Source organism: Trichosurus vulpecula, chromosome 7, assembly GCF_011100635.1.
Source record: "Trichosurus vulpecula isolate mTriVul1 chromosome 7, mTriVul1.pri, whole genome shotgun sequence".
Taxonomy (NCBI): domain Eukaryota; kingdom Metazoa; phylum Chordata; class Mammalia; order Diprotodontia; family Phalangeridae; genus Trichosurus; species Trichosurus vulpecula.
This window is the reverse complement of record NC_050579.1, coordinates 224,406,133-224,427,187: the sequence shown is the minus strand read 5'-3', so window position 1 is coordinate 224,427,187 and position 21,055 is coordinate 224,406,133. Positions and strand designations below refer to the sequence as shown.

Here is a 21,055-nt window from a genome sequence, read left to right as displayed (position 1 = left end):
CAAATGAGAAAACTGAAGCACAGAGTTAAGTGACCCAGGGTCACATAGCTAGTAAGTGTTGGAGGCCAGATTTGAACCCAGGAAGACGAGTCTTCCTGACTCCAGGCCCCGCTCTCTAATCACTGTACCACCTACCTGGACCTTCCTCTTACTAGCTATTTAATTCTGGGGGAAAAGTCATTCAACCTCTCTAGGACTTGTTTCCCTCACCTGTAAAATGAAGAGTCAGACCTAGATGATCTGTCTGGTTCTTTCCAGAACTAAGTATATATTCTTTAATCCTAATTGCCGAGGACCTACTGTGTGCTCCTACCATGTTCCTCCCAACTTTGAGTCTATGGTTATATGGTCATTTGTTAATTTATGGAAACATTAATTTTAGGCTGAGATATTTGTTTATTTAAAAAAATACTTGACCATTAAGGTAATGATTTTGTCTTATTGGGGTTTTGAGAAAAATCTTAACGTTTCATTATTATTTAGTAGTAATAATAATTATGATAATAATAATAGATATTTCTGTAAGTCTTTATGTATCTCATATCATTTGAGCCTCACAGAAACCCTGAAATATGTAGTAAAAGTAATATTATCATTTTCATTTTATGCTTAAAGAAACTAAGGCAGGGGTGTGCTGGTAAGTATTCAACAGCCAGCTCTCCAGAAAGGACACACTTTTAAGATTAATAACATTAACATTTTCTCCACCACTTTCTTAAGACTAAACAGCCAACAAAACTACAACTAAAGCAGTGATTTGTAGCACATGTTGATTTACAAGTTGTGAATTATCCCCCTGAAAATTTAGCAATAGCCTCTCAAGAGCTGGTCGGAGCTAGCTACAGCATGTCTTTGCTCAAAGATATTGACTTACTCATGGTCACATAGCTAGTTAAAGTCAAAGGTGGTATTTTAATTCAGGTGTCTCAAAACTATGCTCGGTATTGTGTTTTCCGTTTATGCTGCCTCTCAACCATTTGGCATTATCTATTATGATGAAGCCATTTTCTAATTTGTCAATTATTAACTGCATTAATCTAATGAGGAAACTAAGGGTAGAATGCAAGAAAAATCTCTTAGCTCATTGTTATTGACCGCTCCTTAAGGCCTGTCTAGGGTTTCTAGTGACAAGGGAGCATAATTTGGAGTTACCTTTCCATGTTCCCCGACAAACTACCAACATGCACTATTATAAGCATTCCCCTTTGCCACCACGGGTGTTCTTTACTGGTAATTGTAAATTTTCAAGGACTTCAAATATAGCACAGATAAAAAAAGGAGTCCTGATATTGACCTTTGGTAGAAAATAGCCTAGATGACCTTTCGAAACTAAAATGTCACCAAGAATCCCTTAGCTATGCAATTGCTGCAGATAGCTGCTCTAAAAGGTGGGAGGAGGGAGATTACAAAGTCGAAAGTACCCAGAAAGTACCCTACATACCTGGATTTATAGACAGCAATGGTAAGAGGGTAGACCCCAGTCCAGGGAAGTTATAAATTTTATGCCGCTGGTCAGTTAAGAAGGCAAAACTACACAAACTGAAGATTCTGGAAGACTTTAAAAGATTAGAATTCATTGTGGCATTTTTGAAAAGAAATTTCCAGATCAAAGAGTAAGGAAAAAGAATTTCCTTAAAGAATTCAAACTAGAAGTCTGGCTTCATAGTAGCCATTCATTTATGACTCCGTAGTGTCCACAGTCATAAATTTAGAGCCAGACAGGAACTTAGGGGACATTAAGTCTACCTGCCTATTTTAAAGATAAGAAAACTGAGGCACTGAAAGGTTGTGTGTTGCCCCAGTTCACACAGCTTTAAGTTTCTAAATGACTTGAAACCAGGTCTTCCTTGACTCCAAATCCAGTGCCCTATCTACTACATAAAGCTGCCTCTCATCTAGTTTGTAGACCAACCTTCCCACATCTCTCAGAATATAAGTAATCTGAGCATTTCTCATGGCAGCATGGTCAAAGGACATCTCTAGTGAGGGTGTGAGGGATTTATTTCAAGTTCAGACTGGTTTCTAGTACTGGGGACCTTTAAGAACTTGGCAGATGAGAGCAGATCCAAATTTCCATAGAAAGGTTATGAATTAGAAGCTTCTCCAGTTGCACATAGAGGCAGAATTTTTTTCAACATGACCTTGGGAGAAAAGTGCTGGGGTAAAGGAAGACATTATGAAATATTTTCCTCTCATATGGGAATCTTTGTACTAGGCATTCCATCTGAGGCAACTCATTGATTGGTTGGGGTCTCTGGGGCTTCTTAAGTTCTGTACATTTTATATGTTTCCAACACCATGCATGTGTTTGTTGCAAGTATAGTGTCAGCTCTTTTTAGTTTAGGAGGTTCTCAGAACTTTCAGAATTTTCTGAGCTTTTGCCATCAAAGTACAGCTTTAAGGTACATTGTGGCCTAGTCCTTAGTCCAAAGAATGTTTGTACTAGGTACATCTCTGTGGATATTAAACACCTATTATATGTTTTCAAATGGAATAAAAAAAGTAGTGGCAAATCCTTTAACCAGAGGATCAAAGAGTTATCATGGTTTATCTACCCATCTAGAGCTAGTCCATCTTTCTCAAGCTAGTTTGCTTTCATCTCTAACCCAAAGGATAAGAATGAGTAACCATATATCTGGGTGAGATGAAAAGGCCTAGAGTAGAGTAGAGCTAATACCCATTAGGACTCTGATAATTCTGTTATTTCCATTTTCTCACTATTTTTCATCTTCTCTGTGGAGTACTTTTAGACAGTCTAGAATTCCTGGCTTGGTATGATTCCAGTCTAGGCCCTGTCATTTATATATGAATGGATTAGAAGAAGGATTAAAACACAATACTTGTCACTCCAGAGTGAGTTGTTTTTTTTTTCCTGCTGTGAGATCTGGCACCTCTTAAAACCCTTTCCTCTTGGAAAATCTTTTCCAACAGCTTTGACTGTTATGGAGTTTTAAATTGTATTAAGCCAAAATCTATCCTGTAATTTCACCACAATTAGAAAATGGTCAAATAAATTAGCGATCCTTTGGATATCCTAAGAGTCCAGATTCTATTATAGGTTAAGAAATAGAATAAATCAACCAGTTGATATCAACAAACAAGTCATTTGGAAATAAACTATGTTGAACCTGGGCACCTATCATATAAAGGTCATCTTTTCTCCCATCATCATGGTATATCTAATCACTAACAGCTCAGGTTCAGCAGTTATGTTCCTAGAGGGTGTCAGGCATGGGATTGAGACTCCTTGCATGAAGGTTTTCCTACATTTGTGTGAAAGTGTGGTTATAATGACAGTCATATAATTCTCAGGCAGGATCAGAGCAAGATCTCCAAAAATCTTTGAGGAGGCTACAAGGGTATTTCTCCAGGATACTACCCTTCTCCAGATTGACAGAAGCAAGATCATTATCAAGCTCAGTGGCTGGCATATAGTAAATGTTTCTTAAATGATTTCTGTCTTGATTATCAAGGATATCTTTCTGTGAATCCTTGGTAACGATGGTGATGGCTATTCCAGGGCCTAATGGCTTAATTTCTTTTCTGCAAATGTACTGAAAAAAATTTAAGTTCTACTTAATTTCATCCTGAAAAGCCCTATGGTTGGATTGTACAATGAATGGCAAATTTGGCATTCAATAAGTATTTACTCCCGGCTGGTGGTAAATTATCAAGTGTGGCTATGGTACAGGTTAGTCCTTCTTTTAGAAAATCCAACATATGTAAAGCTGAATGTAAAAAGAACTAAATCATCAGATGATACTCTGTGTTACCTTCTTTCAATTCAAATCTCCTCTGCTTATTGACAGCATGTCAGTTTATTTCCCCCACACTCATATACAGACAACTTCAACATTTTATATAAAGAATATCCTTATATTATGTAAAATATTTCATAAATGCTCTATCATCTGGTGTTCCAAATTAATTTTAGCAACACATTAAATTAACAGTATTTATGCTTATATAAAAATAAGACTTGATATCTTCATTATCTCTCTTTTAATGCATGAGGTTAGGTAAGTTTTGTTTTGTTTTGTTTTGTTTTTTCACAGTTGAAAGAGGGGAAAAGATAATTTTGAGAATGTCAATTTTCCAGAAAGAAAATTTAAAAACTTACTGTGTCAGTTTTTTCTATCATTATAACGAAACAAAGATCAGTAGAAACTACAGCCTTAGCTCTATACTGAATAGCCTCTAATGAGCATTACATTCCAAAGCTAGTAGTTTAAATTTAAATATGTCCCAACCTTATGAATTAACAAAGAAAGAATAAATTACGTGCAATGTGGAGTATTTTTTTCTCAATTAGCTTTCTTTGAAAGCAGTTAGTTGAAGATTGTGGAGAAATGGCAGGGACTCTTTTCTCAGTTTACTACCAAATAACTTTAAATAATGGCTCAAAATGAATTATGTAGCTGCAGAACCCACAAAAGGATGGGATGAAAAAATTTTTTCCAACCCAAGACAACCTAGAAGGTTTGCAGGGAGGTTCTGGTGAGAGTGGAGGCAATAGTGGAGCACAGCTGAGCACAGGCTACCCCCAGACAAGTCAGCAGCAGGCCTTGGAGGCAACTAAATCTGTAACAGCAGCTTCTGGAGCTCTTGGCCCAGAAACAGTAATTAAGTTGGACAACTGGTCAGAAGGAGATTATAAGGGAGCCTTTGCAGTCACTGGGTGCAGTAATCTGTTGTATTGGTCATACATGGATCTGGGTTGAAGTCCTAAGTCACAGTCCCAGGAAGTACTAGCACATCAGAGCTTGTAGCTACAGAAGAGTAAGGGGACCTTGGTCACAGTTCCAGGGCAAAAAAAGAGTGCTTGTGGTCATGCATCGACCAGAACATAGGCCAGGAGAGTAGTAAATACAACCCTCCTTATATCATACCACGTTAGAAGACCTGAAAACTTACAAACCCTCAGAACTAGCTCTGAAAACAACTATCCAAAAAAATCTGAAGCTCAGGATAGTGCTCCCTCCACCCCAGGAACAAAGACCAATTTTAACATAAACTTAAAAGTCAAGAAATAGGCTGAGAAAATGAGCAAACAAAAGAGGTAACAGCAATATTGTATGATGATCAACTGTGAATGACCTAGCTATTCTCAGCAATATAATGACCTAAGACAATTCTGAAGGACTTACATTGAAAATTGCTATCCATCTCCAGAGAAAGAACTGATGGAGTCTGAATGCAAATCAAAGCATACTCTTTTTTTAACTTTATTTTTATTATTTGTTTTGTTGTGTTGTTTTCTTTGTTTTTGGTCTGTGGTTTCTTTTACAACATGACACATATGGAAATATGTTTTACATGACTACAGATGTATAACTTGTATTAATGTACTTGCTTTCTCAAGGAGTGAGGTGGGGAAGGAGGTAGGAAGAGAACTGGAATTCAAAATTTTAAAAAATAAATGTTTAAAACTGTTTTTACATGTAATTGAGGGAAAACAAAATACTAAATTAAAAATTTGGTTTTAGGAAAAAATGTTTATATATACATATATATGTATGTATATATGTACATATATGTATGTATGTATATATGTACATATATTCACACATATACATGTGTGTGTACACACACACACACACACACACACACACACACACATAGGGTCACTATAAACCCAAAATACTTGATTAGCTAAAATACTTTCATCCTTCTTTCAATTTTTATAATTTAGAATTTACTGTACCCTCAACCTTTTCATTAAGAGTCATTTAGGTTCACAACCTTAGTGTTATCCTCAATTTTTCCCTTTCCCTCATTTCTCTAGTATGATTGTTTGCCACATCTCGTCAGAACTAGAAGACCTCTTCATATTTCTTTCTTATTGTATCTCCCATCTGTCCACCTCCCTTATGTTCATTCACGTGGTTATCATTCTAGTTCTGCTCCTCATCACATTTTGCTTGGTGTGTTGGACCACTCCCCCCCGCCACTGCCCATTTTAAATTTCAGTTTTCAGTCTCTTTCCTCTCCAATTTATTGTCACAGAGCTGTCAAAATAATCTTCCTAATGTCCAAATATGACCATTTCCCTCCCTCTTCTGTGTAAGAATCTTCAGTGGTTCTCTATTGACTCGTGGAAGAAAAACAAACTCTTCAGCTTGACAACTAAAGTCTATTCGGACACTAACCTACTTTCCCAGCCCTATCACGTATTTCCCTTTCATTTGGTTTCCCAGACAAACCAGCAAGTCTACTCATTCCCAAACTTGAGTCTCCATTGTTTCAACCTCCTTGCCCTTGCTTAGATTTTCTATCATTCTTAGAAATCCCTCCCTTCTGACTTCTGCCTCTTCAGTTCCCCAGCAACACACAAGGTTCAGTTTGATGACATTTCTTAAATGAGAAAGATCTCCTATTCCCCTTAATTCAAAAATTATTAAACTGGGGACAATTAACTTTTTTGTCAATTATGTTGCTAATATAATTGTTTCCCTTCGTAATTCTGTGTACCATTTTATGCATTTGAAAACATTATCCAGAGAAGGGGTCCATGGACTTCACCATGCTGCCCAAAGAGTCCAAGATACATAAAAATGATTAAGAACCCCAACTTTGTTTTCTAGTACTTGCTTCCTCTTTGTCCAGTAATCCCAAATGTTCTTATACCCTATGGGTGTAAGATCCTGGAGGTCAGAGACTGTTTTTTTGGTTTTATATTTTTCTCTCCACCACCTAGCACTTAACACAAAGCTGGAGACAACAGAAATAGCTAAGGGGCTCAGATAATAGAGTATTGTACCCATAGTCAGAAGACCTGAATTAAAATCTGACTTGTGATATTTACTAGCTATGTGATCCTGGACGAGTTTCCTCATCTATAAAAAGGGATAATAATATCATCTATCTCTTAGGGTTGTTCTAAGGATAAGATTAATATTTTTAAAGTGCTTTATAAATTTTATATTGCTATACAAATGCTGCTTATTTACATCACCATTATTATTATCTTGTTAGAATATATTAGATTGGCTGCAATTGTCACCTACGTGGCAGAGGGGCCCCTGATGTTTATTTTAGTTGAATAATAAATGCATATAGATTCATAGTGACATATAGCATTTGTCTACTATTCAACCTTTATTATTAAGGCTTGTGAATAACAAATCACAATGAACCACTAAGAAACTGCTGCTTTAGTACTTCCATCAAAATATTAAAAGACTATATCAAAGCAAACCTTTTCTAATATTGATCTGAACCCATACATTATGCCCAGAACCAATTTACTTTCCCTAGAGTCCCGTGGATAGGTAATGAAACAGGCCTGGGTTTAATGTCAAGAGATGACTAGAGGTTCTAGAGAATTTCTTGAATAGAATGTCATCCAGACCTTGTGAATGAAAGGGAAAAGTGACAATGAATTAAGCATTTGGCATCCTTTAGAAGTACAGGATTGTAGTAAGTCTGTGACTCATTCATAACCAGACAAAGCTTTTCATATTTTAGAAATCTGGCTCTACAACCCATAACACTGCAGAGAGGAGTCTTGATTGAGATTAAGCACAGATAACTATATTTTGGGGGGGCAAAGTTTCTGTTGAAATATGTAGTCATTTTGAATTAATATCCTTATAATGAGCCTTCTTAATAAAAACCATCTACTGCCTTTAGTACAGTCTATTTGAAAGGACTAAATGAAATTGGAATTGAAATTCAATTGCTATTTGATTATTGAAAGGAATAAGACAAATATTATATTTGTCTCTGTAAAACAAGCGAAAGACAGTGCTATGATTCTGGGTAGCTCTAAGCAGATTATTTTTATGAGGCTCCGATTTTCTCTGTCACTGCAGAAGTCAGCAAGACAAAATAATGAAGGTACTCCTTGCAAAGGTGAAACAGATGAAATAAACATCCATCTCTGTAACTTTAGGGGTTGTTTTCTATATTAAAAAATACATGAATTACCTCTACAAATGTTTCCTTTGCCTTTCCTTCCTCCAACTCCCAGGTTAACGTTTTAACTCTTTTTTTTTCTTTCCCACGGTAATTTGAGGAGATATTTCTAGATAGAATTTACCTTTACCTTCCTTGACAATCTGATTATCAATAGTAAATAGCTGTCTCACTGGGTCAAAAGCTTAAACCATTTTCAACTTTTAAAATGGTGATTCTCATACTTTTTTTGTCTTTCCTTTCTCTTAGACTGTGTCAGTCTCTGTGTCTGTGCTAACATTGAGCTGCATAGCTTTGGATAGATGGTATGCCATTTGTCACCCTTTGATGTTTAAGAGCACTGCCAAGCGGGCAAGGAACAGCATTGTAATTATCTGGATCGTATCATGCATCATAATGATTCCTCAGGCGATTGTCATGGAATGCAGCAACGTGCTCCCAGATTTAGCCAATAAAACCACTCTGTTTACAGTGTGTGATGAACGTTGGGGTGGTAAGTATGTTATTACCCACAAACTGGGGGTACTGGCATGCCAATGCAAACCAAGTCTGACTCTTTTTTCTTGGCAATTCCCTAATTGTAGACCTCATAAAAGTTCAGTACCTTTAAGCAAATTTCATCTTTTTGTGACCACCTACACATTCCAGGGACATATGACTTAGTTTATATGATTTTAGCACATACACATAAAAGATCAATGTAATTCATAGTTCAGTGTTGATAATCAGAAGATGATGCAATAGCAAGAGTCCTTGGAACCAGTGGCTCTGGGTTTGAATGTAGGCTGTCTTGATTATGACCTATATGACATTGACCAAATCACCTCGAAATTGCCTTCCAGAACTGAAATGATGACCTTATGATTCTGTAATCTATGATCCTAAGGCAGCATGATTTAGTGGTGAGAACCTTGGACTAGAAGTTGAGAGACCTGAATTTTAATTCAGGCCCTGTCACTAAACACAGAACTTCAGAGTTGAGAGGGCTCTCAGTCATTATCTAGTACAACCTCTACCCCCAAAGATCATCCTCTATAATATATCCAATCAACAGCATATAGCCTGTGCTAAAAACTGTCTTAGGAGGTGAATCTACTTCATCCTGAGGAGGACATTCCACTTTTGGATTCATGAATAATAAGGATTTTTTTTCTTGGCTAAGTCACTTCCCTTTCATGGGCGTTAGTTTCTTCATTTGTACGATGAGGAGGATGGACTGGATCAATGGTATCAAACTCAAATAGAAACCAGAGACGCTATACCATGCATGAGGATGCCTGTGGTCCTCATATTGACATAGTTTTGAAATATTTATTTATCTATGTCCATTTATCTAAGATTTTATGTATCTCCTCTTAGGCGGCTAGGCAGTACAGTGGATAGACTGCTGGACCTAGATTCAAGAAGACCCACCTTCTTGAGTTCACATCTAGACTCAGACACTTACTAGCTGTGTGACCCTGGGCAAGTCACTTAACCCTGTTTGCCTCAGTTTCCTCATCGAACTGGAAAATGACTCTAGTATTTTTGCCAAGAAAACCCCCAATAGGGTCACAAAGAGTCAGATGTGACTGAAATGACTGAACGACAACAAATTTCATTACATTTTGATTTGGTTTGGGCCTCTCTTGGCAATGTTGTAGATAACATGAGAACTAAATGCAACATATTTGACATTTGTGGACTAGTTGCTCTTTGAAAATGTGTCTTTGTATTTGTATCCCCAGTGCTTAACACAGTGCCTGAAATATAGGAGGTGTTTAATAAATGTTTCTTGATTAATTAGTCTGTTGATGCCCTTCAAGAACAAATATTCCATTAAATCTATGAAATAGCAGATTGAAGTTACTTATAGTCTTATAACATTTAAGATAGGCAAATCAATAAGCATTTATTAAACACTATGTGCCAGGCAATGTACTACTAACCACTGAGAATACTAAAACAAGCAGAAAAAAAATCCCATTCATTTCCTTTCCCATTTCAATGAGCCAAGACAGAGCATAAAAGATAACTGAAAGGGGGGGGAAGAGGGAAGAGATATGACATGGCTGGCCTTGGTCCTCTCCCTAAAATGGAAGTTCTAGAAGGAACTAATGAGGGAGAGAGAGAGAGAGAGAGAGAGAGAGAGAGACAGACAGACAGAGATAGAGAGAGAGAGAGAAAGTGAGGGAGAGGGAGGGGCCAAGAGTGGAGTGAACTTTCAGTGGGAAAAGGTTCCATTGTATATTGTCATCTCTCTAACTTCCTCAAATAATAACTTGAACCTCTCTTGCAGTTTAAGCACAAGTGGGAGATTGGAGAATTCTGTAGTGTGAACACAGTTTGGATGTAAGATACCTTTTTTTCAAGCACACACACACACACACACACACACTGTTAGATAACACACAGGAGGCACTGGAGGCTTTGGACTCCAGCCTCTAACAGGTTCACTCTTGATCTGGTCAGACAGGAAAGACAGCTTCAAAGGGGTTAGTAATAAGCTTAATTGTAGTCTAGTCTTCTCTAACACAGCATTGCTGGTAACGGAAGCACCACAAACTCCTACACTATTCCCTAACCACCCTTCTTGCAGGGGCTGGCAAGAAGGGGTGGGGCAACTACCCTTACATCTCAATGGGGTCAATCGAGACAGGCACAACTTGTGCATTCATCCCTAAAGGGTTCCCTTAAATCCCCTCAAACCTCAATGGGGGGCCGGTTGAGGCAAACACGAATTACCCCCTCCCAAGCCTTGATGGGGGCAGATCGAGGTACACAGCATCCCAAGCTTGTGCATTCAACCATTAAGGTTCCCCAACTCACTGACCACGACCCCCTGTTTTATAGGGCATCAGACAAAGAAGGTATATTGCCAGCAATAGCCTCAGAAGTTTATATCACCTCATGCCTATATCTCACTGCGCAGTCGCAGTAGATGTTTACAGTTTCAGCACAGATGTTTATATTATTTATCCTTATATAATGCTTCACAAGCATGGTGGAGATGTGTTGAACCATGAACCTGGGAACTCATATCTAATACCTGGAAAACAGAGATTGTTAATGGCCAAGGATCCTGGGAAACTGAGGTTGTTATGATCATAGATCCTGGGAAACTGAACTCTAAGAAATGATAACAAAAATCCACTTTATGCACACTAAAATCTACCTTACTTATACTAAAACCCATCTTACACATACATAAATACATATCTGTGTATATAGTATATATATTAAGCACCCTTCAAAAATTTTTTATCCTTGTGGTTATGTGCTTTAAAATAGGATTATTCACTTTACAGAAATGTTCAAATTGCAAACACTATTAGTATACTTAAAATATGACTGAATTTATAAAATTCATAAACCTACCATCTTTTTTAGGAGCACATCTGGTGCACAATCTCTACTTGCATTCTGGGCCAAGCCACTCATCGGTCTTATTTCCCTTGCTAATAAAAATGGAAGTGATGAAACCGTATCTACTGGGTTAGTTGTATTCATGCTTCATGGATATGTCCATGCTGTTCAAATGTAACCAGCAGAATTTTAGAGCACTTCTTTTCATTTCCTGGCATACTACATATAGTAGGCACTTCATAAACATTTGGAATACACATACTATATATATTATATATGTAACACACACACATATATATATATATAATATATATATACAGAGAGACAGAGACAGAGACAGACAGAGAGAGCATGACTGTATGTTTTATTTAGAATGCATTCCCATCTTCAGAGACATTAGAATTCTTCCTGTAAAGACCCATGCTAATACTTCCAGGAGGACCCTGTACTGGCATAAACCCTGGGCCTGATGCCAGCAGCAGATTGTGTGCATTAGACAATAAGAAGGAGAGTGTTAGTTACCATGACATTAGAGAGCATGATCAGGGCCCATTAGTGACAGGCAAATGAAGAGAGCACTGCTTTTCTGCCCAGACTACAAACATGCTTTTCATTCTCTATTGCTCTTTTTTTAAAAAAAGGTACATTTTATTGCCATACTTTCATTAGGAAAGAACTTGGCTTCTTATGGCTAGTTAGTGCAATGGGTTATTTTAGAAAGATGTCATGCATTTATTAGAAAGACATCACTTTATGGTAATACCAAAAGCTTTGGCCAAAGTGGGAAAACATAGTAATTGGTACCTGTCAGGTGTTACTCTTGGATATGGTGATATTTAACAATTGTATCAATTACTTGGAATTGAGAACTCACTCTTTAAATTTAGAGAAAACAATAAATTGGGAAGAACTAATTGCACCTCAAATGTCAGGAATAAATTACAAATCATTGACAATATAGGAGAATGGTCCTACTAAAATGAAACTTAAAAGGGATTGAGGTAAAGGAGGATACTTTTAAAAGTGCTAGGCTGCTAGGGAGACAAATATTCCACAATCCTTTCTCAACCAATCGGTTAATATTGATTAGTGCCTACTCTGTGCCAGATGTTGCACTAGGCAGCTGGGATCCAGGTGAAAAGAATAAAACAATCCCTATTCAGAATGTGCTTATCTAGGGTAAAGAGGAAGCACTGAATAGTACTGGAGAAATAATACTGGTATGGTTGTGGGAGGAGAGAACCTGCTGATTTCACATCCCAGCTTCTTCACTTACCAGCCATGTGACCCTGGGCAAATCTTTTAATCTCTCTGAGCCTCAGTTGAAAAAGGAAGATAATGATAATTTATACACTCTATCCAACAGGGTTGTAGTGAAGAAAGTGTTTTGTAAAGAGACATATAGATGTAAACCACCAACATTAAACAGATTTACTCTAAAATAAAATGTCCTTAAAATTTCTTCTCATTTCTAGTATTATAATTATTGATTATTTTCTGGGGGCACACATACAGACACTGTCTTAAATATTGTGACCAAAATGAAATGAATAGAAAGTGCCAAGAATAATAAGATTATTTCTCTGGAAGTCATATTTATTGTGTTACTATATTCCAACATAATTTTATCTTTTGAAATAACTCCCTGAGACCTATTTCAAACATTCTCCCTGCCCTTATCCTCCTTTCTTTGCTTTAGGTCTCCTTCTGTGACACACAGAACCTCACTATGAGTCCATATAGCTTAAATCTCATCTTTAAAGTCAGATCTGTGACCTTGGCATAAACCTACAGAGAAAGAGAGGGCTACACCTTCTGAGATTCTTTTCAGCTCTGTGATTCCACAATGGTAGAGTCTTAGAAAAGCTTCACTAAAGAGAAGCTAAGAATGAAAGACTGACGCCTAATTGGTAGATATGGAGTTTCTAGAAAGAGCTTACTAAGAAAGGAAAAAGGAGGACTGAGCCATTAGAGCATGGACAGGTAGAAAAGATATTTTATTCTTGTGCAATGGAAACAGAAGGCTTCAATTTACCAAACCTACAAGTTTGCAATCTTATTCAAAGCCAGAGCCTTATTTTTCATAAAGCCCAAGGGCTTTGGGCAGATAGGAAATTGTCCAGTGATTTCATTAGCATAGGGAGCTTCAGGTAGAGAGCTTCATGTGCCAAGACAGGGAGACAATTTTTCCCCATTGATAGTCTAAGAGAATTGTCAAGAACACTAACAGGTTAAATGAATCGCCCAGGGTCACAATGCTAGCATGTTAGGTGTAACATCTAGGTCTTCCTGATTTCAAAAAGTTCTGTCTACTGTGGTAACCTGCCTCTCTATCTCGTCTCTCTAGGGCTTTGCTTTGCTTAATTTTTTATCTTAGCTAAAATGTTTAGCAAGCAGATAAAAAGGACACCTGTTATTTTACAAATATCGGCTGTGCTTTCTAAAATAAGCTGCTCATTAAATTTCCTTTATGTGAGGGTATTTTTTTTCTTTTGTTGTTGGGGTTTTTTTGTTTGTTTTTTGTAAACTTCAAATGATTCAGATTCCTCCAGGAAATGTAAGGAGTTTTAACCCCCATTAACACACATCACAAAGCTATGGGAATCTAGCCAATACCTGTGAGTGTGCAGTTTTCAGATGAAGTCTGCAACCACATTATTTTCTAATTATCTTTGACCAGTAGATGCAAATGTATAAACTGATTTCCAGTTTGAGAGTTTGATTATCTAAGCCTAGCATGGATATTATGGAAAACAATTATTGTGAGATGCATACAAATGCATGCTCAGGCTGCTGAAGTCATTTAGGAAAATGGTTTGAAAGTGATTACATAATAGCCCATAATTACTTTAGCTGCTTATAAAAGCAAGAATTAAAATAATATAAAACTAAATGGACCTTCTACAAAATCAAATTTAATACCAGTTATAAAATGGACTCTTCAAATATCAAATCCTATTGCTTATTGAAAATGTTTCACAGGACACTATTAATGATTTTACTGCAGGATACTCTAATTATGATTATTGGATATTTCTTAGTGCTACCACACAGTGCCTTGCAAATAATAAGGGATCCATCCATAAATATTTGATTGATTGTAAATTAGAATGGTACCAAATAAAAATCCTGTGGGTACGTATAAACTTTGTTAGGCAATTCAACATTCATTCACTCAAAAATCACTTGATAAAAGCCTACCACATGTCAAATGTTATGCTAAGCATTGATAAGTATTTGATTCTACTCAACAAATATGTATTAAAGACCTAATGAGTGCAGAGTATTGCTAATTGCTGTGGAAGATACAAACTTGAATGAGGTATTGTCCCTGCCCTCATCTTTGCTGGTGGGTAGGGGAAGGAAACAAACATTTATTAAGGACCAGGTACTGTGCTAAGAGTTTATAGATATTATCTGATTGAATCTTCACAATGTTGCTGTGAAAAAAAATCACATATAAACATAAATATCATTGCCTCCTCTTAATAGCTGGCATTGTGGCAAAATGCAAAAAAAGTACTTGATTTAAAGTCTGAGAATCAAGTTTATATCCCTACTGTTACATTTACTATATGTGTGACCTTGAAAAATACTTTTCACTTCCCTGGGTCTCAGTCGCCTCATCTGTAAAATGAGGTCAGTGGTCCAGTTGAATTATAAGGTCCCATCTAGTTAGAGAACCAAGATTATATGAGCTTATGAAAGACTCATAGAGTCGTTTGCCCAAAGTCTTATAGGTAACAAAGATCAGGGATCAAACTCAAACCACAGAGCACTGAATTCAAGAGCAATGGTCTCTCTATTATAGATTATAGCATTCTGACATAGGATATGATTTTTGATCTCAATGAACTTACAATCTAGCAGGAGTAATATGATATGAACATAAAAATATGATAACGGTAGAATAGCTTTCTCACAGTTTTGACTATTAGAGAACAAGACAGATATAGAGTGCTCAGTGCAAAGGTTGAGAGGAAAGAAAATTCATTTCTGACTGGTCATATCAAAGAAGACTTCAAATTTTCTGCAATCTGTCCTCAAAGATCTTGCTTGGCTCACTACAATAAGCTGTTGCTGCTGCTGTTCAGTTGTTCCAGTTACATCTGACTTTTTGTGACCCCATTTGGGGTTTCTGTGGCAAAGATACTGGAGTTATTTGACATTTCCTTTTCCATCTCATTTTACAGGTGAGGAACTGAGGCAGGCAGGGTTAAGTGACTTGCCCAGGGTCACATAGCTAGGAAGTGTCTGAAGCCAGATTTGAATTCAGGAAGATAAGTCTTTCTGATTTCAAGCCCAGTGCTCTATCCATTGTGTAACCTAGCTGTCCATACTCTAGTAAGTAGTCAGTGCCAAATGGGACCTTAGTTATCCAATAGAATTTATTAAAGTTCCAAGATGTCTCTGAAAGTGTCTTTCTTATAGTGACTTATAGTCACTTGTAAAAACTACCCCTAGAATATAGTTGAGAAAAGAACATAACTTTGATGTATGTTGAGAGTTTAAATAAAAATTGTTTTTTAAATTTTTTCTTTAATGGTATTTTATTTTTTTTTCTAATTACATGTAAAGATAGCTTTCAACATTCATTTTTGCAAAATTTTGAGTTCCAAATTTTTCTCTTTCCTACCCTCCCCTCCCCCTTCCCCAAGACATCAAGCAATCTGACATAGGTTATATGTGCATAATCATGTTAAACGTTTCCATATTAGTCATACTGTGAAAGAAAAATCAGACGAAAAGGGAAAAACAATGAGAAAGAAAGAACAAAAAGAGAGAAAGAATGGCATGCTTAAATTTGCATTCAGACTCCATAGTTCTTTCTCTGGATGTGGATAACATTTTCTATTATGAATGTTTTGGAACTGTCTTAGATCATTATATTGCTGAGAAGAGCTAAGTCTATCAAAATCGGTCATGACACAATGTTGCTATTACTGTGTACAATGTTCTCCTAGTTTACTTCATTCAGCATCAGTCCATGGAAGTCCTTCTGGTTTTTCTGAAATCTGCCTACTCATCATTTCTAATAGCCGAATAGCTTTTCATACACTCATATACCACAACTTGTTTAGCCATTCCCCAATTGTTGGGCATCCCCTCAATTTCCAATTCTTTGCCAAAACAAAAAAAAAGAGCTGCTATAAATATTTTTGTACATGGCTGTCCTTTTCCATTTTTTATGATCTCTTTGGGATACAGACCTATAATTAGTGGTGTTGCTGGATCAAAGGGTATGCACAGTTCAATAAAAATTCTAAGAAAAATTAGTTTTAAAAATTCAGTTAAGCTTCTTCAAACCTATAAACTTTCAGTGAATATTCCAAATTATAATATTTGAACATCTATGATGTGTACATTTGAGCATCAACAAAGAGGTTTTCAGAAAATAAGAGTACAAATGTTTTTAGTATCATATTATGGCAATTACTGAACAGTATGGATTTGAGTTGTTCAAGGTTACTTATTTGAATTAAATCAAATCAATGTATCCTTCTCAAAATTTGACTTCTGTAACTGAAGCCATCCATACTACAAATAAGTATCATATTTATATGTTTTATACTGATTTTAAAATAAACACAGCATGTTATCATAGCATTGATTATTCACATGCTTTATGACCTCATGGCTAGGTTGATACTCAAGTCACATTAATTGAAAGACTAATTTTTTATGTTTTCATTTTTGACAATTTTCAATTATTCAATAAATGAAAATACATTTTCTACCACTTATAATGTGCCAATCACTATTCTAAGTGCTAGACACAAATAAAAATACCATAACAGTCCCTCCCTGCTTACAGGGAGCCCCTACTTTAAATCTAGAAGGTAACACTTAAATTCATCTGAAATGCATGTGAAAAGGACCAGAAGTCCTAGCAGTGGTGTGGTAGGGTGGATCCCAATATTCAAACATTCTTAGATTACACTGGTAATTAAGATGACAGTGCCAGGGCACTACAGGGCATAGAGGCAGGGAAAATCATTATCCAACAACATGGTCACATCTGCATTTTAGCAAAATTATTTGTCCAGTATGTGGAGTTTGGATTAGAGTGAGGAAGGGAGATCAACTATGAGACCACTACAAAAATCTAAGTGAGAGGCGATAAAGAACTGACCTAGGGTGATGGCTATGTGAATGAAGAGAAGGTGGTGAGGGAGATATGAAAGGTGATGTGGATATTGAAATGACAAAATTTGGGAAATGTTTGGGTGCTGGAGGGTTAGGGAGAATGACTAAATAGAGGATGAGATCCAGATTGTAAACCTTTGTGACTGTAGGAATGACGGTGCTCTGGACAGAAAGAGGGAATTTTGGAAGAGCTATGGGTTGGCAGAGGGGAGGGGGTGCCTTCATTCTATGTGTTTCGCTCTATTGTATCAACAATTGAAAAAGTACAGTGTGGAACTGACTCCTATCAGTCACTGCCAGGTAGGAGTAGCAGGGGTGTTCCCAGTTGAGGCACAATTTCTCAATAGTACCCAAACTACTGTTCTGATTGGTGTGGGGATTTAGATGTAGACTGACATTGACATTATAACTGAGTTTGGGGGTGGCCCAACGGCTGTGAAAAAGAGAGATGGTTGAAAGCCAGTCTCTGAACTGTGAAGAATTAATGTGGAAGAATGTTCGGGGGAAATGGATATAGTGTAGGTAAGGTTGAATTGGAAATAAGACCCACTGTTTACTGTCATTGGCATGATAGGAGGCGTCCATATTCCCATGCTCCAAGCAATTGATCATAGTAGTCAAAAAGATTCTTCAGGGGCAACTAGGTGGTGCAGTGAGTAGAGTACCAGCCCTGGAGTCAGGAGGACCTGAGCTGAAATCTGGTCTCAGACACTTGACACACTCACTGTGTGACCTTGGGCAAGTCACTTAACCGCAATTGCCCTGTCTTCCCTGTTCCAAAAAAAAAGATTCTTCACCTATTTACATATTAACATCTACTTCCCTGCTCTTGTTTTCTAGTTAGGATGGTCTTTATACAACAGACGATTGTTTCACTGCCTATCTAACCTTCTAAACAGGGCTATGTAGAATTATTTTTTCTATACAATCACTGGCTATTATAATAAATCTCTCTTAAGATACTCTAATGTGAACACTCAACAGTCAATTATCTAATTCCCATCATTTCAACTTTTTAAAATCATCTTGACCTTGGAGTGAAATGTCTGTGCATTATGTTGAATAATTCTGAATTCTTATAAACATTTCTGTGGCTATGGCCATAATAACCTTATCACACCCACCTCCTTCCTTTCAGTCTTTTTAAGGTTGATACAGACATTAGGGCTTCAGAGGTATCTGCTTCAAAGCTTTATTTTTATGTGAAAAGCTCACCTATGACCCTCCCCTAGACATATAAAAGTTGAAAGCTGCTTAGGTGCTTGGGGAGTGCCCTGGTGACTGTAGAGTTTCTTTGAAATTGGCCCACCAAATGTTTCTCAGGCTGTAGCACTTCAAAGAGAAAGGCTGTTTTCTCCTGGCCTCTGCCCTCTCTATCTTAGCTGCCTGACTCCTGTAGCTTTTTTTTTTCTTTTCAGAACTGAGCTGTTTTATAGAATAAACTTAAAAGAGGCCAGGATCCCAGCAAGGAAATGATGAGCTAGATGGTTGCCACCTATATAGGAATGAGTTTTTTTTAAAGTATTCTAACCACTTTCTCAGCTCTCCAAGAAGTGTTTGCTGTTCTCCACTATCATCACTACATAGAAATAAATAAATAAATCAACTAACAAAAAATCCAAGTAAATAAATAAGTACAAACACTATTAGGTAAATAGATCTTAGAATCTGGAAAAAAAACAATGAGGTGAAGATTGGAGACAAGAGATGGGAGATGAATTAAACATAAAACTACTGGCATTTCTTTCATTAAAATGGGAAAAATCAATAAGGTAGTGCTAGCATTCTTCTCTAATAGCAGCCAAATAATGGATTTTTTTTGATTGCTTGTATTGTAAAAGGCCAAATATGACAGAGGGTAAAGGTGGGAAGGGATTTGGGGAGAATAATTTAACATTTTGTGAAGATTTTATTGTTTAAGGATTTATTGCCCACTGAATCACACAAGCCATTCATATGCACAAACAATTATGATACATGTATCTAACCTGATACCCTCATTTTATCAGTAAGAAAACATAGACCCTGACCTGAGAGATAAAGTGACTTAGTACCGTAGATTTAGGACTGGAAGGGACTTCAGAGGTCAATTGGTTCAAGCCCTTTATTTTACAGATAAGGAAACTGAGTGTCAAGTAGTAGATTCAAGTATTAAAACTCAGATCCTCTGATTCCATATTCAATTTTTTCCACCCATTTTACCATATTAAAGTCATATAGGTATTGGTGTGTAGATTCAAGACCAAACATTCTGGAGCCAATTCATAATTTCCATCTGATGTTTTTTTTTTTTTTTTTTGCTTCACAACATATTGTCAGTTACAATATTTACAAATTTTACTATTAGAAAAATTTATTTATGAAGGAAATATTTCATTCTAAAAAGATGGATTTAGGAAAGCTCAAGTAAAAGCTATTATGCAAATTATCAGCTAGCTTTTGTTAGTGGTGAATTTAATAGGAAAACATTGATGTAAATATATGTGTATTAATAAAATTTATAAAATGGCACAGTTAGGTGGCCAAGTAGATAGAGTGTCAGGCCTGGAGTCAAGAAGACCCATGAGTTCGAATCCAGCCTCAGAAACTTACTGGTTGTGTGACCTTGGGCAAGTCACTCAACTCTGCCGCAGTTCCTTTCTCTGTAAAATGATCTGGAGAAGGAAATGGCAAATAGCTCCTGTATCTTTGCCAAGAAAATCCCAAAAAGAATCGTGAAGAGTCGGACATGACTGGAAAAAAAAAGACTGAACCACAATTAACAACATAGGTCATCCGTGCTAAATACAGCATTTCATTATCACACACGAGGGCAATAAAGGAGTCTTGGTTAACATGCTTAGCCGGAAGGCACAATTAGCAAAATTCAGGAATTGCAATGGAGTTTCTACTTCTCCCAAAGGTTAAACAAAGACTTTCATAAATGAAAATGCTGACTGAGCCATACTCCCTATTTTAAGTGCTGAGTTAGACCATGAATTTTCCCCCCTCTAATAACCGTATGTAATCAAGGCAAAAGCACTTTGTTATACAAGCAATTGCCTTTGGGAAGAGAAGCAGCAGTATCAAGGGGATTCATGACTTGCTGATTGTTCTTACCTGAGAAAAAGAAATAGAATTTGTTTTTCACATTTAGAATGCCTGTAATATGTATATATGCAGTGTCTAAATGTCTTGGGGAAATTTTAAGCCTGGGATACTCATCCACCTTAAGCCAACTATTTAGGTAGTCACCAAGGTCACCTTTAGACTTTGATAAGTCATTGGAAAAATACCTTTAGTGGAGAACTGTAATTCTGCTTTAAAATAATGTATTTTTATAAGTTCTATATACTAGATAGGTGAGTTGATAGAGTTCTAAATCTGGAGTCATAAAGACATGATTTTGAATCCCGCCTCAGATACTATCTGTGTGACCCCAGGGAAGTCATTCAATCTCTTTAAGCCTTAATCCTCCCATGAAAAAATAAAGGTATAATAGTAGCATCAACCTTACAGGACTACTTTAAGGACCAAAAGGGATTATATGTATTCAGAAATACATACACATATGTATATGAATGTATCATATGTGGGCATATCTATCAATGTATCATCTATCTATCTATCTTTTTATTTTTTTATCTATCTCAGTAGTCTGATTTAT

At 36.6% G+C, this 21,055-nt stretch overlaps 1 protein-coding gene across 1 annotated transcript in view; it reads left to right on the top strand.

Moving 5' to 3' along the window:
• The window catches only part of HCRTR2 (hypocretin receptor 2), a 203,731-nt gene that overhangs the window by 157,227 nt on the left and 25,449 nt on the right, over positions 1-21,055 (top strand). Inside the window, exon 3 of the mRNA XM_036767743.1 lies at positions 8,167-8,410. Coding sequence (XP_036623638.1) covers positions 8,167-8,410 — 244 coding nt within the window. The remainder of the gene's footprint in view (positions 1-8,166; positions 8,411-21,055) is intronic.